This window comes from Panthera onca, chromosome B2 (genome assembly GCF_046562875.1).
Source record: "Panthera onca isolate mPanOnc1 chromosome B2, mPanOnc1 haplotype 2, whole genome shotgun sequence".
Lineage (NCBI taxonomy): Eukaryota > Metazoa > Chordata > Mammalia > Carnivora > Felidae > Panthera > Panthera onca.
In genome coordinates, this window is record NC_138343.1 from 2,070,232 (window position 1) to 2,095,261 (window position 25,030).

At 53.3% G+C, this 25,030-nt stretch overlaps 2 protein-coding genes across 4 annotated transcripts; one reads left to right on the top strand and one right to left on the bottom strand.

The window, feature by feature from the left end:
* Window positions 1–379: 379 nt before the first annotated feature.
* On the bottom strand, window positions 380–11,995 carry LOC144616309 (zinc finger protein with KRAB and SCAN domains 4-like). Its single transcript, XM_081795669.1, has 5 exons — window positions 11,594–11,995; window positions 5,183–5,638; window positions 3,512–3,659; window positions 2,226–2,448; window positions 380–1,597 (listed from the first exon to the last, which is right to left on the bottom strand). The coding sequence occupies exons 2-5, from the start codon at window positions 5,591–5,593 to the stop codon at window positions 496–498; spliced, it is 1,884 nt and encodes a 627-aa protein (XP_081651795.1). The 5' UTR covers window positions 5,594–5,638; window positions 11,594–11,995; the 3' UTR covers window positions 380–495.
* A 795-nt stretch (window positions 11,996–12,790) lies between these two features.
* Window positions 12,791–23,375, top strand: ZSCAN31 (zinc finger and SCAN domain containing 31). 3 transcript variants are annotated; one of them, XM_060614152.3, is made up of 5 exons: window positions 12,839–12,893; window positions 18,368–18,473; window positions 18,598–19,060; window positions 19,936–20,086; window positions 20,586–23,375. In XM_060614152.3, the coding sequence occupies exons 3-5, from the start codon at window positions 18,680–18,682 to the stop codon at window positions 21,359–21,361; spliced, it is 1,308 nt and encodes a 435-aa protein (XP_060470135.2). In that variant the 5' UTR covers window positions 12,839–12,893; window positions 18,368–18,473; window positions 18,598–18,679; the 3' UTR covers window positions 21,362–23,375. The 3 variants fall into 3 exon arrangements, with proteins under 3 accessions (XP_060470134.2, XP_060470135.2, XP_060470133.2); XM_060614151.3 differs by lacking the exon at window positions 18,368–18,473 and having other exon boundaries at window positions 12,791–12,893; XM_060614150.3 differs by lacking the exon at window positions 12,839–12,893 and having other exon boundaries at window positions 12,900–18,473.
* The last annotated feature ends 1,655 nt before the right edge of the window (window positions 23,376–25,030 follow it).

Below are 25,030 nucleotides of genomic sequence, written 5' to 3' on the forward strand. Positions count from 1 at the left end.
CACAAGCTCCACCAGGTTTCATGAGAAGTTCCTCACAAATCTAGGTGGTATTGTGATGCGGATCTACGAAGGTCATTTCAGTGTTACATTTAGTGTTTATTAGCACCTGTGTTTAAGGCACACTGGGAGGCATAAGATGTCACAAATCTGACTGTGGAGGATCCGTTATATGTAAAACGAACAGTCACAGCAGCAGCCCCCACATCAGAGCCATCTCGCCAGGAGACGTCATCAAGTGCCGGCTGGAGGTGGTTACCCAGTCTGGAGGCCCATTTCAGTCCAGTAGGTGAGAACAATCCTTTCATGTCCTACCTCTTCCAGGCAGCTCTCCCAGAGCCTCCTACCAAACAAGCTGTTTCCCAGCCACCTTCTAGAATGTAGAAGACCATGCATCCCTCCAGACTCGGCCTTCTAAGCCAAGATGGCATGTAGCGGTCAGTGAAGCCTCAGCCCCGTTCTGTGAGGAATGAACGACTCTGGCACGTACGACGGGGCTCACTGTGACAGAACTTTCTTTCCAACATGGCTCCTCCGGTGTTGAACAAGGTATGAAGTTCGGGTGAAGCCTTTCCCGCATGTGTCACACTGATAGGGTTTCTCACCGGTGTGGATTTTCTGATGTTCGAGAAGGCTTCTACTCCGAGTGAAACTCCTGTCACACTCGTCACACGTGTAAGACGCGGGAGCCTCAACGCTTTCCCACCGGCTTTCCACCCTCCCCCGACCCTCCCGGGTCTCTGCACATTCACGATCCTGCGCATCTTTATCGCCGTGGATCCTCTGGTGTCTGAGGAGATGTGAATTCCGCCTGAAAGCTTTGCCACACGTGTTGCACTGGTACGGCTTCTCCCCCGTGTGGATTTTGTGATGTTCAAGGAGGCTGCAGCTCTGGCTGAAGGTTTTCCCACACTCCTCACACCCGTAGGGCTTCTCCCCGCTGTGGGTTCTCTGGTGTTTGATGAGGTTTGAGCTGTGACTGAACACCTTGCCACACTCCTCACACTCGTAGGGCTTCTCCCCGGTGTGGACTCTCTGATGGATGACGAGGGCAGAGCTCCCGATGAAGGTCTTGCCACAGTCTTCACACTCATAGGGCTTCTCCCCGGTGTGGATTCTCCTGTGTTTGGTCAGGCCTGAGCTCTGAGCAAAACTCTTTCCACATTCGTGACAGTAGTGCCTCCTACTTCCTGTGGCAGCTTTCTGCTTTCTCGGGAACCTGCCCTCCCGTTCGCCAGCTTCGGTGCCTTCAGGAATCTGGGCGGTGTCTTCACGCGGGGGGCGTGGCATTCCCCCGGACTCTTGTACTGGCCGGACCTCGTCCACAGGCAGGGCCCGGATCTCGGCCTCTGTCTCACCACCTGAAATAACAAGTGGCCACACGTGGTCAGTGATGCCCTGCCACGCAGGAAAGCTGTGACTACGGTTCCACACACGCGGGGATGAGGGTTTCTGTACAAGAACGAGGATGGGGACGAAGGGGAGAACGGGCCTGGGGTCACTGGAAGCGGGGTGATGGGGGGTGGAGGAGGGTGGGAAGGACCGTGCTGGGGACACTCGCAGAGGCTCTAAGTCCTGAGGACGAAGGCAGGGCCCTGCACTGGGGAAGTAGAGTGACAGCACGTGAGGACAGGGGTCTCCACACAAATACGCCAGTCGCCTGCGTCTCTACACAAATACCCCGGACGCCCGCGTCTCCACACAAATGAGCCGGACACCAGGGCACAAGGTAAAGAGATTTGGAAAACGGAGGCCACGCCACTGCAAGGACCGGAACTGACCCCCGCTAGTGATGGTGGCTCATTTGTATTAACAGTTATTCAGATACAGTGAAACGTGGGTCTGAAGTGAGGAAAGTCAGGGAAGCCAATGGACACCACAGAGCCTCCAGGGCGTGGAGGACCGGGTAAGAAGTTCAATCCAGTTTAAGTACAGACTGTTGCGATCGTGTGACTAGTTGAGACACGTGGGCATGCCGTATCCGTCCTGGCAAGCTAAGGGACCACGTGGTTACCCCCCGGTAACAGGGCAGGAAAGCAAAAGAAAACCTTCGGAATAAAAGCACCGTCACAACAAAAGCTTCAGTTTGCTTTTGCAGAATCACCGTTACTGATGAAGAAGATCCCACTGAAGAAGGGGCTGGCCAAGGACACGGAGTAGGGGTCTGGCAGACGGCACCCAAGCTAGTCATGAAATAGGACGAGGCTCCCAACTAGGCACCAGGAAGTCAGACAGCGACAGACGACACTAGCATACACGAGAAAGTTGACATCCCATCTGGCATTTGGCTGGAGGATGTAGACGGGGACGGGGCGACCCTCCCAGGATGCACCACGGTAGCGAAGGGCAGGGAGGGGCTCCGGCTCACCTGGGGCTCTGGGGGCAGCCTGGCCGCCACCACTGCGTCTCCTCTGCAGCGCCCTCCCGGGGCAAGCCCAGGATCCTGGAGAACTAGGAAGGAAAGAAGCTCTGGATGAGACGTCCCTGGCACTCAGCCTCCCTCCCTGGCCTGCGGAATCCAAGCTCAAACACTGGGCCTGGAACTTCGTACAGAGTGTGTCTTCCCAAAGGCCCGATCCCTACCCGCTCCAGTCCCGGGGGCTAGAGACCTGTGCCGTGCTCTGCCGACACACAAAATCTATGCAAAAACGGCAGGATCCTTGGAAGGGATGGTGAGTTTAAACCAAATAAAACAAGCTTTTCATCTGAAGATACCCTGGGTTTTGCTTGCGAAGGGGAGAAAAGTAAGATTTCGGTTAAAATGCCTTTAGGGGTCATTAAGGGCTTTCTGCTTTGGTTTGGAAGAACTAGAGGTAAAATAAAGCTGGAACCAGAAGGCAGAAATGGGCATCTGCTTGTACAGAACTTGCTCAGCGTCCAGAAGAACCCGAGGTCTCCCTGGAGGAGGCAAACTTTACATGGAGCACAAAACAGCTGGTTTAGCTGGAGCCTGTGTTGGAAGTCAGGACTGCGTGTTGGCCGGCGTCTCAGTGCTGTGTGTCTTGGGACACGTTCAGGGCACGTGAGAAGACACCGCAGGACATACAGCCAGTCCTGTGGAGTAAATCCTGCTATTTTCATAAGAGACCCAGGGTTTAGACATTTATACTCTAATCCGCAGTAGTCCTGTAGTCTGTGGGATATTCCGACGGGCTTTACAGAGTCTGTTCGTTTTCTTCTTGGCACTTACCACTACTGGAAGCTGTACTGTTGTGTGTATGTGCTGCCTTCCCCACTCGAATGTAAACCCCAGTGCCACCAGGAAGGACTCCGTCTCACCAGCGGCCGGTCCTCAGCACCAACCACACTGGCTACCACGTAGGAGGCAGAATTACGTGTTACATGAATGGGGAACCGATTCTTTCCAAACCACCGTTTGAAATTTCCCTTTCAGTCTCAAAGTGGAGTCCGTCAGTGATGGCCAAATAAAGTCGCGGTCAGCGCCCCTATCAGATGATCGTCAGTGAAGCTGGACGAAGTCTGCAGGTTCACGTGCCCAGAAGAGAACACTCACCTGTGCCTGGTAAGGCCCGTGATCCCAGAGATTCATGCTTGAGCAGAGCCCTCACCGGCTGGAACTGGGCACTCCGTGATCCGCGGGAAGGTGTCAGTGCTGCCATCTCGCAACAGACAAGCTCTTGGCCCTGGTCACCACCTGGGACCTAGAGGTTATTCATTCGTTTTCATTATTTGTCAGACATTTCTGGAGCACTTCCCATGTGCCTCACAGTTTCCAGGGCCACGAAAAACATGAACTCAGGTAACACAGACAACAACCTTGAGGTGGGTACCGTTACCGTGATCATTTCACCGATGAGGAAGCGAAGGCACACACAGTGTAAGCAGTTTTCCCAAGGTCACCCAGCTAATAAGTGGCGGTGCTAGGATGGGCACTCGGGCCGAGGGACCCCAGAGCCCGTGCTCTTTGCCATTACCAGGTGCTCCCGCGTTGTATACGTCGTGCTTTTACAAAGACTTGGGAACCGGTGCTGGCTCTCAAAATACTCCTATCTTATCTGACAAGTGAGGGTAATAATTTCTCGTTTATAGGGTTTTGTTATTGGTTTTGAGAACCAAGAAAGATCACAGAATGTGAAATCACCTAACGCAGGACACACGGTCTATCCCCACTAAAAGGTGGCTTCCGTGCATTTATGGGCAAATTGCACTTGTCAAGTTACTTTCTCACGTGCAGCTCAGAACTCCCCACATCTTCTGTAATGACTGAGGAGGCTGAAGCTAAGAGACTTGAAACGCCTTCACTGTGAAGGGCTCGCGGGCAGTGGGCCCCAGTGCAGACCCGTACCTCCTGGTCAGTGGTTAGGAGGCTCTGGCTGCAGTCCCCTGAAGGAACATTAACTGGTGCACAGAGGATACCACCTTAGAACAGACTGGCAAAGCAAGAAGAGGCGGGGAGATCAACCTGTTTTCCACCAGGGGTGTTCTCTAGCCTGGGGTCCTTGGACTCCTCCCATGTGGTCCATAAACTTGGAATAGGAAAGGAGTAGTTTTATTGTTACCAGCCTCTAAGGGAACGTGGCCTTCCCTTCTATTATAAATTGAAGCAGCAATCATGTGGCATAAGCCACGGCACTTCGCCACCAATAGAAATTGCAGATGTTCTGGGGCGCCTGGGTGGCTCAGTTCGAGCCCCGCATCGGGCTCTGTTCTGACACCTTAGAGCCTGGATGGAGGCTGCTTTGGATTCTGTGTCTCCCTCTCTCTCTCCCTGCCCCTTCCCTGCTCATGCTCTGTCTCTCTCAAAAATAAACACTTAAAATTTTTTAAAACGAAAAATTGCAGATGTTTTCACACCACAGTACAGCACAACGAACAGTGTCAAAGTCACTCATGCTTCTAACGACTTTGAAACTGCACCCGGGCTATTGGGCCTGTGCCCAGGTCTTACTGATTAGTGCACCATTTTTAAAAAACGCACGCATAACGTTGTCACTCATTTGTTTAATGCTTTGCTGGCTGTATTTCAACATAATCGAGTTCTTCTGTGATCCTTCATGTATCTAAAAATTCTGTTACAAGGAGGGGCCCAGGGACTCCACCCGAGGGGCAGAGAGAGAGAGAGAAAGACATGGAGAAGTTCCGATGTTGACGGCACGCCCCGCCCTCGGCCCCGCCCCGCCCTCGGCCCCGAGACTTGGGTTAGAAACCGGGCTGGGGCCTCTACCTGCGGTGTCGGCGCCTCCAGCTGTCTCTGCAGGTGCTCCAGGAGCACCACCACCTCGTCCCCGCTCTCCGGGTGCTGTCCCCGCACCCAGGCCTGGAGCTCGGCGGGCAGGATGGTCAGGAACTGCTCCAGCACCAGCAGCTCCAGGATCTGCTCCTTGCTGTGCGTTTCTGGGCTCAGCCACTGGCGGCACAGCTCGCGGAGCCGGCGCAGCGCCTCGCGGGGCCCCTCGGCCTCAGGGTAGCGGAAGCCCCGGAAGCACCGGCGTGAGTCTTCGGGACCCCGATGGGGGCTGGCGTCCTGCACGAGGGCAGAGGCCTCTCCCGCTTCCGTCTTCACCACCAGAGGCCCCATGTGGTTCCCTGCGGACTTGGCGTCCCAGGCTGTGCTCTCCGCCGATTCTCCAGCCATCCTGGATCTGGCTCTAGTGGGCCGCCGTGCTCCTGCAGGAGGATCCTACCGGTGGAAAATCACTATTAACCAGCGACAGTGCTGGCAGCCCCCTCCGCTCAGGCCCGGGGGCCCAGACACTGCCAGGGGGCAGCTGCGATTTCTTCTAGCTCCATCCTCTGCAGCACCTGAAACCATAATCCCACAACAGGCTCCTAGGGATCCTAGGGGGTGGGCCTGAAACCCCCCACCCCCCATCTCAAGACTAGTCAGGAAAGAAACAGTGACCGCTCAGATCATCCCATTTGCAGCCTGCTCTGTGGGTGGCCTAGTTCTAAGACCCCAAGGAGTCCTGCCCAGGTCCCAGGATTGGAATATGATGATGTAGCTCGTAGCTCTCATGCCTGGACTGAGCACAAGGAACTGAATTCCAGCAACTTCCACGAGCTTGTAAGCAGATCCCACCCCAGAACCGCCCTACCAGCACCCTGAATTTGGCCTTGGAAGACTGTAAGATGAGGAGTCTGCTGAGCCTGCCTGGCTTCTGACCTACGGGATGGGGAACATCTGGTCATTTTAAGCAGACAGATTGTGTAGATTGTCACGCAGCAGCGGAAAGTGAATACCAGCTCCTTTTCTGCCATCAAGGCCGCACATTTGGGGGAAGAGATTAGGAAAAGGCAGGCCCTGAATCAAAAGCAGTAGGACTGGATTTAAGCCCTGGACACCTGCCAGTGAGGCTCCCAGTTCTCTCTGAGGTGAGTCGCCCAAACAACAGGCATAAAACTGACCCAAATTCAGCTGGAAGTAGGGCTTCCCTAGGCCCCTCCCAGCTTTGGGCTGGAGACCTTTAGTGTCTGTGAGAAACATCAAAGCAGCGGAAACCAGCACCGTGTGCTGCAGAGTGGCTGCACCTCATCCTTAGCAATCCTCACCCTGCCACTCCTCCTCCCCTTCAAGCTGAACTTCTTGAAAGGAAACATCCAGACTCCCGCTGGCCTTCGGCACGCCCTCCGCAGCAAGCCACCAGCGGTGACCACTGAGAGCTCCTGCGCCAGAGGTGCGCCCCCAGCTGGCCTTTTCCGTGGCTGCTTCTCAAGAAGCTGATGCTGCTGTCCACTTCCGGAAACAGTCTTGTCCCCGATCCCGGGCCCCACTCCTGCTTGTCTCCTTCCCGTTTCTTTCCAGCCCCCATTTACAGCCTGGCCAGGTGAACTCTCCCGCCAGACAGCCAGGCTCATGATCTTGGCTCCACTGCTTCCTTACTGAGTGGCCGTGGCAAATTAGTCCACATCTCTGCCTCACCTCCCCCACCGTACCAGGGATATTGGGAGCATTAAGTATGTGCATACAGTTCTCATGACACTGCCTGGCTGGTGGTAAATAGCACGTACATGTCAGCTAATAGCATATAGTTCACTGGCCTTTCTCCATTCTGTTCTTCACCCTTTCCTTTCTCCACATTCTTCCCCAGGACTGTCTTCAACCGCCTGCAAGATTTTAACTCTCACTTCTAGGCTAAAGACTCCTAATCCCTATTCTGAACTTCCTCCCAGGCAGTTCTGGCTGGAAATCCTACAAATAAACCCAATTCAGACCATGCTGGTTTTCTTCCCCCTACTCTGCTCCTTCCCCAGTCTGGAATTCTCTAGAAACAGCAGCACGACCTGCCAGGTTTTCCCTCATCTATTCTACCCTTGGGATGTCTCCAGAGCTGTCCCTTCTTGTCTGCTCTTGTCCTTGTCCTGGCCCAGGTCCTCAGCACTGTCTCTAGCCTTTTCTGCTTTCAATGCCTCTCTTCCTCCCCACCTTCCCCCCAAGGGACCTCTTCTAAAATACATACTTAATCAAGTCCCTCCTCTGCCATTCCTTTTTTTTTTTTTTTTTTTTTTTTATGTTTGTTTATTCTTGAGAGAGAGGGAGAGAGAGAATCCCAAGCAGGCTCCAGGCTCTGAGCTGTCAGCATAGAGCCTGATATGGGGCTCAAACTCATGAACAATGAGATCATGACCTAAGCCAAAGTCGGACACTTAACCGACTGAGCCACCCAGGTGCCCCTTTCCGCTGGCATTCTTACCCAAGTAAAGCACTTGTTTCTTCTCACACCCACTACTCATCCTCTGTCCCCATGAATTGGTAAATAAACTCTGGTCCTGCAGGCTGAGAACTGCTAAATGCACCCAGCCAAGGAGCCAGGGGGGCTCAGGTAGGGCTCACCATCCAAGGCCCTCAGATGGTGTCCAGTCAACGGAGGTATCGGCTTTTCAGTGGGCACAAAGTTTGCCCAAATCTGTAGGAGGCCAGCTGCTGCCCTGGCAGCTTAACGTATTTGTTTCCAGGATGTCACATCTCTGCAGGCCAGCCACGCCAGCTCTGAAGCTGAAATGCCCCCTGCCTAGCACCTTTTCCACCCTCTTAGGCAGAATGAGGTCTCCTCCCCTGACACTTCCTACCTTCCTCAGGAAAACCAAACAAGAGAGCTTATGGAAAGCACACCGGAGTACTCAAATTCGTATGAAAAACGGTCCTTGTGCACCTTTGTTCTCTATTTAAAATTCTGCCAAACCTGATGGACTGCGAGCCTCCTGCCAACAGCTGTGTCTTTAGCTTACCCATGTTTGTATTCCTAGGTCCTGACACGTAGTAAGTGAACCGATGAATGAATGCAAAAGCATTAGAGACGAAGGGTGCCTGCTTGGCTCAGTCAGTGCACCATTTGACTTTTGACCTTGGGGTTGTGAGTTCAAGCCCCAAGTTGGGTGAGGAGCCTACTTTAAAAAAAAAAAGCACTAGCTAATTAGTTATTTCTGTAAGCCATGGATTCTGCACTTGGACACCACTGACATTTTGGTGGGATTAACGGTGTGTCTGGGAGGCTGGGGGTGCTTCTCGGTAGAGCAGGATGTTTAGCACCCCCCCCCTGCCCACTAAATGCCAGTAGCTCCGTCCACTCCCAGTTATGACCATCGAAAGAATGTCTCCAGACATTGCCGAATTTTACCTTGGGAGCTAACGGGCCATAGTTTAGAAACCCTGCGTTCACAGAACGTGCTTAGTCTCAGTTTGGGGGTACCTTGGGACCAGAGGAGGGACTCCCCTGGCAGGTGAGTCAGGGCAAAGCCGCCCCCAGGGAACAGAGGCAGGCACTGTAGGGACCAGGTGTCCCCTGGTTGGACACCGGCAGCAGAAGGGTGTGCAAACAGGCTGGGGGTCTGTGTCCCCTGCAGACGGTCCCAAGGAGGAGCCAAGGGAGGGGTGACCACTGCTCTGACACTGGGGAGTGTCAGATGTCAGGAGGGTCACAGGAGAGCCACCTCACAGGACAGCAGGCATTAACCATAACTAGTGCCGGCACCAGGCTGCGTAAACTACCACTCCTCGTGGTTAGAACACGGGCATGAGGGTCACATCCCACCTCTGCCACTTGTTTGCTGAGTGACGCTGGACATGTTGCCTATTAACTTCTCGGTGCCTCAGTCTCCCTGTCTCTAAAAGGGAGATCACAAAAGGGTCTACTTCGTGCAGTTACACATGTGATCTCTGTAAAGCACTTAAGAACGCTGATACACAGAAGCATTTATTGGAATAAATGGAAGAGGATGGGATTCTAGATCCGTCCCCTCCAATTTTAGCACAGACAGGTAAGAAAACTCTTCCCCCACCTTTCCTGCCACTCCCCCCCCCCCATGAGTCCACTGATCCAGGAAAGGGAGAAGGGAAGAGTGGAAGGGAGAGCCCTATCAGGCTCTGCACTGACAGTGCGGGGCCTGCTTGGAATTCTCTCTCTTCTCTCTGCCCCTCCCCTGCTCGCTCTCTCAAAACAAATAAACATCGAAAAAAAAAAAAAAAGAGGAGGAGGGAAAGAAAAATGTCATAGATTAAAAAGGACTGAATAGACAAATCAGCCAAATGCAAATGGTAAATTGTATTTGGACCCTATAGGGGAAAAAAATAAAACCAGCTGTAAAAAGGTCGTTTCAGGAGTGCCTGGCTGGCTCAGTCAGAAGAGCATGCAACTCTTGACCCTGGGGTTGTGAGTTTGAGCCCCACGTTAGGTGTAGAGATTACTTAAAAATAAAATCTTAGGGACGCCTGGGTGGCTCAGTCGGTTGAGCATCCAACTTCGGCTCAGGTCATGATCTCACAGTTCATGAGTTCCAGCCCCGAGTTGGGCTCTGTGCTGACAGCTCAGAGCCTGGAGCCTGCTTCAGATTCTGTGCCTCCCTCTCTCTTCCCCTCCCCTGCTCATGCTCTGTCTCTCAAAAATAAACAATAAAAAAATAAAAATAAGAAAATAAAATCTTAAAATACATATTTCAAACAATCAGGAAAATTTGAATACAATATTAAGGAATTACCGGCAATTTTGTTGAGTGTGATAATGCTATGATTACATTAAAAATTCTATTTGTTAGAAATTAACATTGAAGTACTGTAGTTGTATTTATGGGTGAACAGAGATGATTGCTGGAATTTTCCTTAAAGTACTGAAAGAAAGAGGGAAACAAGGGAAGGAAGGATGGGGGGGGGGCGGCAAGGGAAAGAAAGAGGAAGGAGGGGATAGAGGTATGAAAGAAAATGGCCAAAACAGGGGCTCTTGGGTGGTTCAATTGGTTAAGCTTCCGACTCTTGTTCTTGGCTCACGTCAAGATCTCACGGTTTGTTTAAGTTTGAGCTCCCTGTCGGGCTGTGCACTGATGGTGCAGAGCCTGGTTGGGATTCTCTCTCTCCCTTTCTGCCCCTCCCCTGCTCACACTCTGTCAATAAACTTAAAAAAGAAAAAAGAAAATGGACATAGATAGTAGTTGTTAAAGCTCAGTGATGGGCATACTGGGATTCATGGTAGTGTTCTCTCTACATTGATCTAGGTTAGACATTCCCCCACCCCCCATTTAAAAATTAACATCCTACCTTCCTTTTTCCCTTCCTGACCAATACAGTCTAGAAGCATTTAGGTGGGGTCACACGAGGTGAGAGGGCCTCGGCCAGCCACCTGGGAGCCCACGTGGTGTGAGGAGGGCGTCCCCAGAGCTGGGGGGAGGCACGTGTGACAGGAAGATTAGCACTGATTCATCACTACCATCAATCTCACATTCCCCATCCAGGTTTCACCACCGGTGGTATTCGGGGTCTAAGCCCAAATGAACAGAGTGAGAAGGCACTGGATTGGGGGACCTGCTATAAACAGGAAGTGTGATCAAATAAGTAAATATCTTGAAGATAAGGAGAGCAGAATTTCTCATTATCATAGAAGAGAGTTACAAATATGGAAAAAAAATCTAGTGTAAGTCCTGTTATTAGGACTGGAGTTACAGGTGTTGGTATGAACTCAGTTTCCCAAACTAATAGTAACAAGGAAACCTACAAGTAGAAACACTAAGTTACAGACAAATACATCAGGCTAGCACGTAGGGCTCTCCTGGAGGCTTGCAAACTCGAAGATGTGCAGCTCAGGGACAGGACCCGTGACCTCTAACACTGGGGTCCGAAACCTTCACTGTTAAACCATTCCTGCTCCTAGTGAATCCAGGCGCCTCGAGGAAGGGGCACTCCCAAATTTTAAAGCCTTGGGGGAGTCTCAGCATCACAACACACAACACATACCAGCTTGGGTCTTTGCTTAGGGACAGGCTCTTCTTGAGAGTATTTTATTTTCCTTTCTAAAATAGAGAAATCGTTCATCAGGAAGAAAACTGACAGATGGCCCTAAAAAACGTAAGAAAAGCCAAGATCACTCATGAAAGAGAACAGGCCGTCATAATGAGAAGTAACAGTAGCAATGATAACAGCAAATCTTTGAATCGTTCTTACTCTGTGCCTGGTGCGTGTTACGCATCTTAACTCGCTGAAGCCTCACAACAACCCCACGACTTAGGTGATATCATTTTCCCCGGTTTACAAAGCAGTCAGGTGAGGCACAGGTCAAGGGACCGGCCAAAAGCCACAAAGCCAATACGTGGCAGGGGGATGAATCGAACCAGGCGGCCTGACCGCACAGAGACTTAGGACCCGGGCACTGACCTTGTCTTCGAATGGAGCGCGACCTGGCCCCCATCGTCGCGGCGGGTGTCTGTGCGTGCGTGTGTGCGTGTGTGTGTCCCGGAGTCCCGATTGCACACACTGCGAGGCTGCGGCACCTACCCGGAGGCGGGCTCTGCCTCCCCGGGTCCCCTCGCGGGAGGAGGCGGCTCCTCGGCAACCCCACCCGGACCAGGGGAGCCGGCTCGCCGCACCCCAACACTTCCGAAAGTAGCGCCCCCGGGGCGGGGCAGGGCTGCGGCTGCGGCTGCGGCTGCGCGAGGGACTTTTGGGCCTCTCTAGCCGCCGCCGGCCGCCACTCGGTGGTCCCAGCCACCAGAGCTCCCCGCGCCTGACGTCCGCGTGCGCTGCGTGGTCCCCGCCACCTGCGAGCCTGGCGCGTGGCTGTCAGCGTGCGCTCGGCGGTCCTGGCCGCCTGTGCTCCTGGAAGTAGTCTCCTCACTGGTCCCCCTTCGTCTCAGATGCTTCCCATCCTGCGACCACAGCCACAGTAACATGTGCTCCCATCACCTAACTTCTGCTGAGGGACCAGTACAAGTCCCATCCTGCGCCATCCAGCAGTGGTCACACAGTCCTGTCGTGCTTCTCCTCCTGCTTCTCCCCGCGCTCCTCCCCTGGTCCTCGTCCGATGCTCCCCGCGCTCCTCCGTGATCCTCCGATGCTCTCCGCGCTCCTCTCTGGTCCTCCTCTGATGCTCCTCCCCGGATCCTCCTCCGATGCTCTCCGCGCTCCTCCCGGATTCTCCCCGGATGCTCCCCGCGCTACGCCAGCTCTCCTATGCCTTCTGGGCCGCCTATTCGGCTTAGTACGGCTGTCTGTGTTCTAAGTACACAGCGGTCACTACAGCCTGGTCGATTTACAAACATTTATTTCATTTCGGCTACACATCAGCTTTATGTAGTCACTTGTTCACGTGTCCGCGTCTCCTCCTCGACTCCGAGAATCCAGACGACGGTCAAGAGTAAATCAATCACCCCCACAACCACCATCTCCTGTGGTGCGGCCAACACCGAGGGAGCCACGGGTGGCGAGCGCCGGAACTGGCGGAACTGCTGCGTGCCCGAGGCCGCCCAAACGGGAGGGCTGGCGGGGCTCGCGGGAGCCGGAGCTGGGCGGCGGGGTGGCCACCGAGACGCGGCGACCTGCGGGGTCCTAGAGAGGACAGGAAAGCTCCTGGAAGACAGCGGGGGCTCAGGCGGCTGACGAACTTCCGGCCTTCACGGCCGCTTGGTTGCCAGGGCGCCGCTACCCGCCGCGGCCCCGGAGCTTCCCTGGACCCGAGGTGAGTTTCGGAGCCCTCGCCCCTCGCCCCTCGCCCCGGGCTCCCGGAAGACGGTCCCGCCCCGTCGCGCGGTGGGAGAGACCCCCGCAGGGGGCGGGGAAGAGGCGCTCGGCGGCGGGTCCTGCTCCCCGGGGAAGGCCGGACTCCCCGGTACCCGCCCCCTGTGCGTCGCCAGTGTTAGCATTATTGCATCTGTTTTTTCTCTAAATATTTCGAAAGACCTCACAAGCGTCCTGACTTGTCATTCCTAGTTTAAAAATTGAGGTTTTATGGAAGCAAATCACTAACGCACCTGACTAGATGTAGGAGCATTCCCTAAAATCACCTAACAGCTAGTCCCTAGTCGTCCTACGGATGTCTTTTCCAACTGATGTGCACCGACTAGGATCCAGCTAAAGACTATTCACTGCAAGCAGTTGTCTTTTAACATTTAAAAACGAGTCCTGCCTTTCCCCTCGCTTCTCCCCGTCCGTCGAAGGGAGGAGCTGACAGACCTCCAGGAGGAGAGCACCGTCGTTTCTGGATTTACCTGCGGTTCCTCTACTCGTCGTTGCAGTTGGGCGTGCTTTGGGTTGTATTTTACAACACAAGTGGTTTACGATTTTTGTGATCTCTCTGTTGCTAATGCGCTGAAGCTAATAAGAAAAATGCTCTTTTATGCTTTTTCCTCCCGTGTTTTTAGTTCAGCTAAGGAACAGGAGGACGCATGTGTTTGCTGCCTGGCACATCATTGACACTTAGTATCTGTGAGTTCTTTAGTGGGTTATAGGTAATTCTAGGAGCTGACTATTAGGGGTGGCTCAGTAGGTTGAGCGTCCGACTCTTGATTGCTGCTCAGGTCATGATTTCATGGTTTGTGGAATCGAGCCCCAAGTCGGGCTCTGTGCTGACAGTGTGGAGCCTGCTTGGGATTCTACCCCACTCACTCTGTCTCTCTCTGTCTCTCTTTCTCTCTCTCTCTCTCTCAAAATAAGTAAACTTAAAAAAAAAAAAAGAAAGAAAGAAAGAAACTGAATACTGGATTTAGGATGAGCTCACTTACTTCCTCCAGGAGTCTGCCTGAACACACCTCCAAAATCATGCCTTGTATTTCACCAAATTGTAATTCTCTCCCCTTGAGCTATAAACTCTGTAAACCCAGCTTTTAGCACAGCTCCATAAACATCTGTCCAAAGACTGAAGCATTTTTGTACAGTAAAAATTAAGCTGTTTTGCCTTTCAGTTGTATTTTTCAGAGTTAAATAAACTTGAAGAATACATTATTGAGGCGGAAGTCTTTCTGGATCCCATGCGACGGCCTCCCTCCCCACTCTTCTTTCACCTCTGGGCTTTTCGGCTTGCACTTTGGCTCCACCGTCATTCCTTAAGCTCATTCGCCATCCAGTAGCAGAGCTTGAAACATAAATCCAGTCTCTTCGCTTCCCTTCGTAAAAGCCTACTGTGACTTTTGCGCTTCAAATGAAACCCATGCTCCTGGCCCTGCACAATCTGGCTTGTCTTGCCGGCCTAATTCTTTGCCACTCTTCACTCTTCTGTCTGCATCCGCTCCAGCCTTTCAGGTGTGTGACCACATGGGCCTTGAACGGTGTCACGTGCTCTTCCTGTCCCCCATCTCTGCTTTTTGCGTGGCTCGCTTCCTTTTTGCTGTTAAGGGCTCAGCTTACACGTTTACCTCCCATCCACCTGTCTTAACAGGTCCTCCGTTTATTTGGTAACTCAGTGGTTGATTTTCCTCCCAGTACTTACCACGACTGTCATTGTATCATTTGCCTCCTCACTTTTACCATTGTTGCTCTTACTTTTGTTTTGTCTTTCATAAGCCCCAGCAAAACAGGGGCGGGGTCCGTCTTTTTGACGATTATATCTCTGGTGCCTCGCTAAGTGGCCTGATGCATTGTAGGTGCTCAGGGAACGTTTACGGAGTAAAATGAGTGAGGAAATGGCAACATCGATCTAGAACACAGGAATCGACATCAGAAGAAATCAAATAGGAAAACTTTGAAACTTTGAGTGTGTAACAAAAACGGCACCAAATCTATCCACTATATTTTAGAAATACAAGTTGTCAACACTCAGTTTCTTGCAGTTGTAGGACAGAAGTTCCTGGTAAAACTGAGGTCCCCCTTTCCTTGCTGGCTGCCAGCAGGACACTGGTCTCAGCTTCCTTTACACGTGGCCCCTTCCTCCAGTGACCAGCCAGCAAATGTGCATCAAATCCTCCTCATGCTTCAAATCTCTGAATTCCTCATCTGCTACCAGCCAGAGAATAGTCTACATTTAAAGAGATCATGTAAGGGAGCACCAGGGCGTCCCAGAGGGTTGAGTGTCTAACTCTTGATTTCAGCTCAGGTCATGATCCCCACCCCACCTCTGTTGGGCTACACATAGAGCCTGCTTGAGATTCTCTCTGCCTGTGTCCCCTCCCCTACTCATGCTCTCTCTCTCTCTTTCTGTCTCTAAAATAAAATTTAAAAATTTTTAAAAATTCATAGAAGTAGTGTAGCCCCACCCAGAGATCTATCTTCCTATCATAAGGTCCACTAATTAGTAACCTTAATTATGTTGCTGCGAGAACTGGAGAGACTCCCTGGCCCTGAGGCTTTCACCTAGTAATCCCAAGGATGTCACCAAAGGGTCTTGGTCACATAAAGAATTCAATGACGGGGGCACCTGGGTGGCTCAGTTAAGCATCCGACTTCAGCTAATGTCATGATCTTGTGGTTTGTGGGTTAAGCCCCACGTTGAGCTCTGTGCTGACAGCTCAGAGCCTGGAGACTGCTTCAGATTCTGTGTCTCCCTCTCTTTCTGCCCTCCCCCACTGTGCTCGCTCTCTCTCTCTCTCTCTCTCTCTCTCTCAAAAATAAGTAAACATTAAAAAATTTTTAACTCATTACATTTGGTTCATCAGATGTGTATCAGCTACCTGCTTCCTCCTAGGAAATCAGATGACACCAAATTGTACTTAATTGAATCAGGGCACTTAATTGAATAAATCAGGTAAGTAAAACATTGAAGAAAGTTCCATCCATAATTTTATGGCAAATGTAGACTTGTACATCTTCTAGGCATTTTGTCATAAGAGGTGTTTGGGATCTGTAGCAAGTTGGGATGTGATCGGGAGTGGAGAGAGACCTGGGCACCAGATAATGCTGACAGATCTCTGGGGGGGTGGGCGGGGAGCTTGGGGAGAAGGGAAAGAGGGTGTTTCCCGTCCTTCTTCCCTTCCCGTTCCTTGCCACGTCTTGATGAGATGAAAAGGGAAAATTCACTTCTTGGTCCACAAACCTCCATGAGTAAAGGCAGGCTCAGGGCGGCATAAGGGCAGGAGGTGAGATCTCACCCGGCAGCTGTGGGGAGAACGGACAGAGGCTGCCCGCCTGTGGCCTTGCGTGTGTGGAGGACTTGCGTGCGCGGCTCCGGGGCTCTTGGCAGCATTAAGCATAATCACAGAACAGCTGTTGCCTGTAAACGTAACCCCGTGGTCAGCCACACTTTTAACAATCATGAAGTTAAATGCAAATCCATAGTTAGGACTTCTCAGACTTCCAGTCTTCTTGGACTGAAGACTCAAAAAACCTGATACGCGGTACTGCAGTAAAGAGTAAAAACAATGCAGTTGGCCGTGGACATGGGCAAAGCATAAGCTCCAGTCTCTGTGACTCTCCCGTTTTCTCAACACCATAACGTTGTTCATGTGGATGTCACACGAGCGTCCGTCTCCCCCACCGTAAGCGCCATAAAGGCAGGGACCAAGTCTGTTTCCTCTCACCGCTCTGACCTGAGCACTATGCCAGGCGTCTGGTCAGCACATGTATTTGAATGAATGGGATAAATGCATTTTCCCGCAATAAAGTACAACTGGGAAACTTGTAAGTTCTCTCAGACATTGATAATTCTTTTTTTAATGTTTATTTTTGAGAGAGAGAGAGGCAGCAAGTAGGGGATGGGCGAACAGAGAGGGAGACACAGAATCCAAAGCAGGCTCCAGGCTGTGAGCTGTCAGCACAGAGCCCGACACGGGGCTCGAACTCACAAACTGCAAGATCACGACCTGAGCCGAAGTCGGACGTTTAACTGAGCCCCCCAGGCACCCCAGTAATTCTGTTAACACTGGGCTGAGGCCATGTATAAAACTCAAATGCTACCATTAAAGTAAACTGTCAGTGTAACCACCATTCGGCCTCCCAGCTTACAGTCCACAACCCTGCAACATATTCTCACGATTTCCTTCCTGAATCTTCCTCAGTATTTCCAAACACAGATCTAACGCTGTGACGGTGACATGAAAGCCTCACTGCCCCTCAGTTTTCCGTAGGATAGAGTCTAAACATGTCAGCCTGGAGTTCAAGGCTGTTTTCTGTTCCCACCTTACCTCTTCCCACACGTTTTCTGCCCACACCCTGTAATCTGTAGCCCAGCCACCAGCACCCACACCGGTCCCTAGATCTTCTGTGCCCTGTAACCTTAGAGAGCTTTGGTCCTGTTGGGTCCCCTCCCGTCGCCCTTTCTTTGCCTGACAAATTCCTGTTTGTTATTTTAGGCCCAATTCAAATGCATTTGCCCGTAAGCCACATGTTTTCACTGCTCCATACCCAGTCAGAGTGATCTTTTCCTACTCTTTGCTTTCTGGATATTTGCTTAAATCCTCTGTTATAGCACTCATCACTTGATTTTTTTTTTCACATTTATTTATTTTTGAGAGACAGAGACAGAGCGTGAGCAGGGGAGGGGCAGAGAGGGAGGGAATCACAGAATCAGAAGCAGGTTCCAGGCTCTGAGCTGTCAGCACAGAGCCCGACGCGGGGCTCGAACCCACGAGTCGTGAGATGGACCTGAGCCGAAGTTGGACGCTTACCCGACTGAGCCACCCCGGCGCCCCCATCATTTGATTTTATAGCTAGTCTTGTGTGTCCTGTTCTTTACCTGATGCTACTGTGTATTGACTGTCTAGCAGGTTTTTAAATCACTATTTATTTTTGTTTGTTTTCTTGCAATAACAATTTCAAATGATACAAAAATCAGGAAAAGTAGAGAGTATTCTGTGTAAAGTAGATTTCCCTTATTCTTGTTCTGCACCTGCCTGGTTCCCTCCCCAGTGGCCAAGGCTGTGTCTCAGTTTTTCGTGGCCATAATAACATGGTGTAACAACCGTAAAACTTCGCGGCCTGCAGCAATACACATTTATTTAGCACAAGAATCTGTGGGGTGCAGCTGATTGGGCAGGGCTTACCCGCGTATCTGCAGCGAGCTGGGGGGCCGCCGAGCGTCTCGGCAGACACGTCCAGGCTCACACGTCTGGGGGCCAGCTGCCTGTCAGCTGAGCCGGGAGTGTCCATGTGCCTCTGTCATCGGGCGGGGGGGGGGGGGGGCCAGTGGGTCCACCTCCTCACGGTCGTGGAGAGCAAGCCCGGGGGCTGTGTCACACAAGTTCTTCCCAATGTTTGTGTCGCATTTGCTGATGGCACGGTGGCCAGATCCAGTCACGTGGTTGAGCACAGACTCCCAGTGGGAAGGCGCTGGAAAGAGTGAGGAGGCCGGGCGGTTATGTGCCACATGCTTTTCTCCAGATTCTGGACAAAGGTAAGTAAAAGCCTAGATGTACTTTCATGAACATAAACGGTAGCACGATGCTCGTTGTTCCCGTGCTTTACTTTCTCCCCCGGCACTTTTTCACTTCCATGAATACATAACGTTTTATCGTCAGGTGTGTGCTCTTCAAGAAGAGCAGGCCAGGGAGCCCTGAATCCGCCTCCCTTGCCCGGGCTGGGGCGAGCCTTCTGAGCAGGATGGCTTCGGCGGAGGAGCAGCCCGGACTTAGAGCCGTGAAGGTGGAGGAGGACCGTGTCTGGGACCAGGAGACCTTCCTTCGAGAGAGCGGCATTTCTACTCAGGAGGCCTCCCGCCAGCTTTTCAGGCACTTTTGTTACCAAGAGTCCCCCGGGCCCCGCGAGGCGCTGCGCCGGCTCCGCGAGCTGTGCCGCCAGTGGCTGCGGCCCGAGACGCACAGCAAGGAGCAGATCCTGGAGCTGCTGGTGCTGGAGCAGTTCCTGACCGTCCTGCCCGCGGAGCTCCAGGCCTGGGTGCGGGAGCACCACCCGGAGAGCGGGGACGAGGTGGTGACGGCGCTGGAGGGTCTGGAGAGGGAGTTCAGTGAGCCTGAGAACCAGGTGAGAGTAGGAAGATGGGCTCCCAGACGCCGCGTACCGAGTGATCCGGGCCAGCTGGCTGCAGCCGGTTCTCAGTTGCTGTGTAGCAAACTACCCCCAAGCGTGATGGCTTAAACAACCCCAGCACTACCTCACGGACTCTGTGCGTCAGGACCTAGGGAGCTGCTCAGGAGGGTCTCTCACGGGGTTGCAGTGAAGATTTGTTTTCTTAACTTGGATTGTCTTTTTACCAGTCCTCTGAGGCTCCTGAGGTGGAGAGGGAAACTGAGGCACGGAGCAACAGGGCCTTACAGTGAGTCAGGGCCACAGGCCCCCCATGAATCCCGTCACCCAGAACCCAGACACGGTGAGGCGAGGTGTAGCGCCGGGGTCGCTGGGGTGGGTGGCTGCAGGGCTGGGCCTATTCCAGCCCCGTGCACAGGGGAGCCCCCTCCCGGCTTGCCTGGGGCTGGTGGATCCGCTTCTGAGACTGCTCCCCCTGTGGGTGCTGGTGGGCGCCCCAGTTCCTCACTGGTGTCGGCCGGAGGGCTTAGATCTTTGCCGCGTGGGTTTCTGCCTCGGCTGAGTGTCCTCGCACGTCAGCTGTCTTCCCCGAGAGAGAGAGACAGACAGACAGACAGACAGAAAAGGAGCATGAGGATAGAGCCACAGTGCTTTGTATGACTTAGTCTCAGAAGTTGTAGACCATTGCTTCTGAGTCACTAAGTACAGCTCACACTCAAGGGGAGGGAATCAGGCAGGAGTAGGGATTGAACTCTGGGCCTGTGCCCATGCCATCCCTCTGCACAATGTTTCGGACGGTTCCTTCCATAGTATATTAGCCTGGGCTCCCGTGTCCCTCTCTTATGAACCCAAATATACCTACCTGCCTCCAGGCCCCAGACGATGCCCCTGGCCATTCGGAAGTGCTGTCAGAGGATGGGGTGCATGTGAAGGCCAAGCAGGAATCAAGAGCCATCCAGCTTCAGGCCACGGTGACACAGCTCAAATGTGAATCTCTCGGTCCCCACAAAATTGGGGAACAAGGTAAGGACTTTGATGGGTCCACCTGGGATGTCTGGTGGCCCTGCTGTGTAGGGTAGCAGTTACGACCGTGGACTCTGGGGTCAGAGTGCCTGCGTGGTAACTTAAGCACGGCCACTTAGCAGCTCTGTGACATCGGGCAGGCCAGGTGGCCATCCGGCACCTTTGGTTGATGCATCCATGGGATGGAAATCATCACAGTCCTAGAGTCGTTTGGGGATTTCCTGAGTTGATGTGTGTGAAAGAGGTGGAACCGCGCCTGCTTACACGCGTCCTTTCGGGAGCCTCGCCCGCCCTCTCCGGGGCCCCTGCAGCCATCGCAGCAGCGCTCCTGACCCCGCTCTGGTCTCAGGTTCCTCCGGAGCCCTTGTCTTCCTCAGTCCGCCACTTCTGTGCTCTTAGAACGCGTGTGCTTGGACGGGATCTTCCGATGCCCCGTCCTGTGGCTGTGCTGTCCCGAAAGGACAGAGACGTGACGTTGTCCGTGCACTTACCGTTCCAGGAGCTGACGTCGTACCAGAAAGCCAGGAGTCGGCGGTGCGGCAAGAAGTTTTGAAGGAAGTGGAACATCTTGCAAATAGCCGACTCCAAAGAGACGCTCCCCTGGACCCTCAGTGCCGGGAAGCTTGGAAGCGGGAGAGCAGGGCGGGAAAGCCGAGGGGACGCGCCGCCGGAGAGCGACCGCACAGGTGCGGCGAGTGCGGGAAAGGCTTCGCTCAGAGCTCGGTCCTCGCTCAGCACCAGAGAACCCACACCGGGGAGAAGCCCTACGAGTGCGACGAGTGCGGGAGAGCCTTCAGCCAGCGCTCCGGCCTGGTCGAGCATCAGCGGAGCCACACCGGGGAGAAGCCCTACGTGTGCGACGAGTGCGGGAGAGCCTTCAGTGCTGGCAACGGCCTCATCAGACACAGGCGGATCCACACGGGGGAGAAGCCCTACGGCTGTGAGGAGTGCGGCAGAGCCTTCCGCCTGAGCTCGTACCTCGTTCAGCACCAGAGGATCCACACGGGGGAGAAGCGCTACCGCTGTGGCGAGTGCGGGAAGGCCTTCAGCCAGAACGCGGGGCTCTTCCAGCACCTCCGCGTCCACACGGGGGAGAAGCCCTTCCAGTGCGGCCAGTGCGGCAAGCGCTTTAGCCGGCGGACCCTGCTCGGCAAGCACCAGAGGAGCCACACGGGGGAGAGACCGTACGCGTGTGACGAGTGCGGGAAGGCCTTCGGCCACCACTGCAACCTCATCAGGCATTTTAGAATCCATACCGTTGCCAAACCGGACTAATTCCCCGGACCCCCCGACTCCTAGATGGGGCCGCCTTGGAAAGTCGGCTTTTCACGTGGCTCATTTTGTTTTGGCCAGATTTACGGTGCTCCGGATCGAGTAGCTCGTCTGCAGACTCGGTGCCGGGGTCTCCCGGTGAGCGGCCGCGGTTGTGGGCGGTTCCGGGCACCCCCCTTCTTCCCTATCCTTTGGTTCGTTTCTACTGATTTCCCTCAAAAGAGACCGAAATCACCCGGAAATAAATTGCCGCGGAGGGGCCGTTCTTGGGTGATACTGAATACTGAACAACTCTGAAAAACTGGTTTCTGTGTATGTGTATACGTTTTAAAGATTGGGTAAATCCAGGAGCGCCGGGGGCCTCAGTATACTCTTTAAAGATTAGGTAAATCCAGGGGTGCCTGGGTGGCTCAGTCGGTTAAGCATCTGACTTCGGCTCGGGTCATGATCTCACGGTTGGTGGGTTCGAGCCCCACGTCGGGCTCTGTGCTGTCAGTTCAGAGCCTGGAGCCTGCTTCGGATCCTGTGTCTCCCTCTCTCTCGGTTCCTCCCCCACTCCTGTTCTGTCTCTGTCTCAAAATATGAATAAACATTAAAAAAAAATTTAAAGATTGGGTAAATTCAAAGAATATCAAGACGAGGTGCTCCCCACCCCCCCACCCCCCCGTAAAAGTTACATTTTATACACACCTAAGGGTTGGGAATGAGAATCAGTGCCGTGGTCTCCCCGAGGAATGTGGTGGATGACCATCAGAGGGGGTGGTGTACTCTCTGAGCAGCGTTGTCCGTGGCGTGAAACGTGTGAAACGTGTGGTCCTGACAGCTTAGAGCGCTGTGTGCCGGGAGATATCTGAGTGCAGGTCGTTACCATATTTCAGGTTTCCAGTTTTGTTGTAAATAATGAGGGGACACTTGAGCGCTTGCTCGGTGCACTCTTTCACTTGCAGCCTCTCGGTCAGCATTCTTCCCCTGCCTCTGCCTTTTGGAGGTCAGTCGGCGACAGCGACGTCGAGTGCCCTTGCAAGAATCATGGAGGGGGCTCTGTGGAGGAGGGGGGCCGCTGACCTGGGGCGGCCTGCTGCTTAACTGGAGAGACCGGCACGCACAGACCGTCTGCTGTCAGAGTTCAGCACAGGCTCTGGCACCAGACAGCGTGGGTTCCAGTCCTGCCCTCTGTTTGTGAGCCGTGCGACCTTGGGTAACTCACTCTAGACCCTGTGCTACAGTCTCCCCACCTATAACGGGGTGCTGGCGGCGCCCTTCGCACGGGGCACAGGAGACTAAGTTAACACAGGGGCGCCTGAGTGGCTCTGTGGGTTAAGCGTCCGACTTTGGCTCAGGTCATGATCTCACGGTTGTGAGTTCAAGCCCCGCGTCGGACTCTGGGCTGACAGCTGGGAGCCTGGAGCCTACTTCGGATTCTGTGTCTCCCTCTGTCTGCCCCTCTGCTGCTTGCACTCTGTCTCTCGCATTGTCTCAAAAGTAAATAAACATTAAAAAAAAAAAGACTAAGTTAACACAAACTTTGAAACACTTAAGCCAGAGAAAGGAAACGATACCATCTAATGAATATAGGTGGCATTGTGAGCACGCTGGGGACTCCCTAGGATATTAAACGCCCCTGCAGACATTCTCATTATACTTGTCTCCACGGTCAAAATCTGAGGCAGAATTTCTAAAAAGAGGAAGTAAAAGTTCAGCTTTAAAGTATACTGTGCTAAACCTTTGTTTTTGAGGTTTATTTTTAAAAAATTAGAATGTGTGTGTGTGTGTGTGTGTGTGTGTGGTTTCCCTTATAGCTCTTACAGCTTTGGGGGGGGGGGGTGGCTCTTTAAAATTCCTTGACTGGGGCGCCTGGGTGGCTCAGTCGGTTAAGCCTCCGACTTCAGCTCGGGTCACAATCTCACGGTCGGTGGGTTCGTGCTCCGCGTCGGGCTCTGGGCTGATGGCTCAGAGCCTGGAGCCTGCTTCCGATTCTGTGTCTCCCTCTCTCTCTGCCCCTCCCCCGTTCATGCTCTGTCTCTCTCTGTCTCAAAAATAAATAAACGTTAAAAAAAAAAAATTAAAATTCCTTGACTGTTTCATTTGTGAGTAGAACAATTGGCTAAATTCAGATTATCCTAGAATAATGCTTATCAAATTTTAGAGTATCTACAAATCACCTGCGATCTTAAAATACAGACTCTAATTCCAAAGGTCGGAGCGGAGCCCAGCAATCTGCATTTTCAGCACGCTCCCGGCGCTGCTGCTGGTTCCCAGAGCACCAAGGCCACGCGGCCCTTCGGAAACGCGAAGGGGCGCCAGGCCGGTGCGGTTTCCCTCCCGCCCCCTCCGTCCTGCAGCCTCCGTGGGCGGCAGCGTGTAGTCCCCAGAGCGGTGCTCCCGCGCAAGAGGGCGGAGGGGGAGGCGGTGTCTGGCACAGGCAAATCCAGCCTGACCTTCAGCCGGGGAGTCTGAAAGACGCCCTCCATGTTCGCCTGGAGAAAGCTGCGGTCCTCGTCCTTCGTGCCTGAGCTGTGCCTCAGCTCCGGGGGTGAAGGCCCAGGGGCTGCCCCGCGCCCACGAGCACACCGCAGACCTGCCGGCCCTCACCCCCCGCCCTCCCGGGGACCCTGGGCATCCAGGACCCAGGGACCAGGTCCCCGCGGAGGTGTCTGTACCTGCCGCTCCCACGTACCGCCCTGAACTGGAGTCTGCCCCTCTGGGTTCCCCACCCCAGGGCTCCGCACGTTCCAGCCTCCTTCCCTCCTTCCCTTCTCTATTCGGGAAGGCAAAGAAAAGCCCCCAGAGGAGAAAGCAGCCACAGGAAGCCAGAGGGGCAAAGGAGAAAAGCAGGGGGTGGGGGAGAGGAGGCCTTCTGAGGGGTGCAGGGGGAGAGTCTGGAAGAAAGGCCTAATTAAGGGCGAGCCTGCACCAGGGAGAAAATGGAAGGGAGAATCTGGGAATGTTTTCATTTTATTTTTCAGGTTCTGTTTCAATAATCTGGTCCAAGTGTTGCCCAGTAAACTGGGGAGACTCTGGGCCCTGGAGTCTCCACCCAGCCTGTCCCAAAGATGTTTATTTTAAACAGGAGGTTTTCGGTCTGATCAGAAGAAAGAATTCAAGGACACAGCAAATGAGCGACACAAGGGGGAAAGTGTATTTAAAAAGTACGCTCTTGAGGGGCGCCTAGGGGGGCTCAGTTGGTTCAGTGTCCAACTTGAGCTCGGGTCATGACCTCGCAGTTCATGAGTTGGAGACCCACATCGGGCTCTGTGCTGACAGCTCAGAGCCTGCTTAGGGTTCTCTCTCTCTCTCTCTCTCTCTCTCTCTCTCTTTCTCCCCCCCCCCCCCCCCCCCCCGGCCCCGTGCATGCTGTGTCCCTAGGGCTTGTGTTTTTTATTGACAGTTGTTAAGGGGGTGGAATATCCATTATTTGGAGCAGGAATTTCTTGGAAGCAGGATTTTTTGGTTGTTTGTTTTGGGCCTTTTCTTCATTATTTGGTCAGGGGTTTCCGGCCTACCTTGTCAGTAATCTTGGGCCTGTGCTTTGTTCTGGAATGCTGCCAGGACAGGTCTCTGACCCTCTCCATAGCTGGCCCTGACTTCCCCTTTGCTAACCTCCAGGCATTCCTAAACAACTGCTACTCTAAGTTTCATTAATATTTGTGGAAAAAACATGGGGTGCCTGGG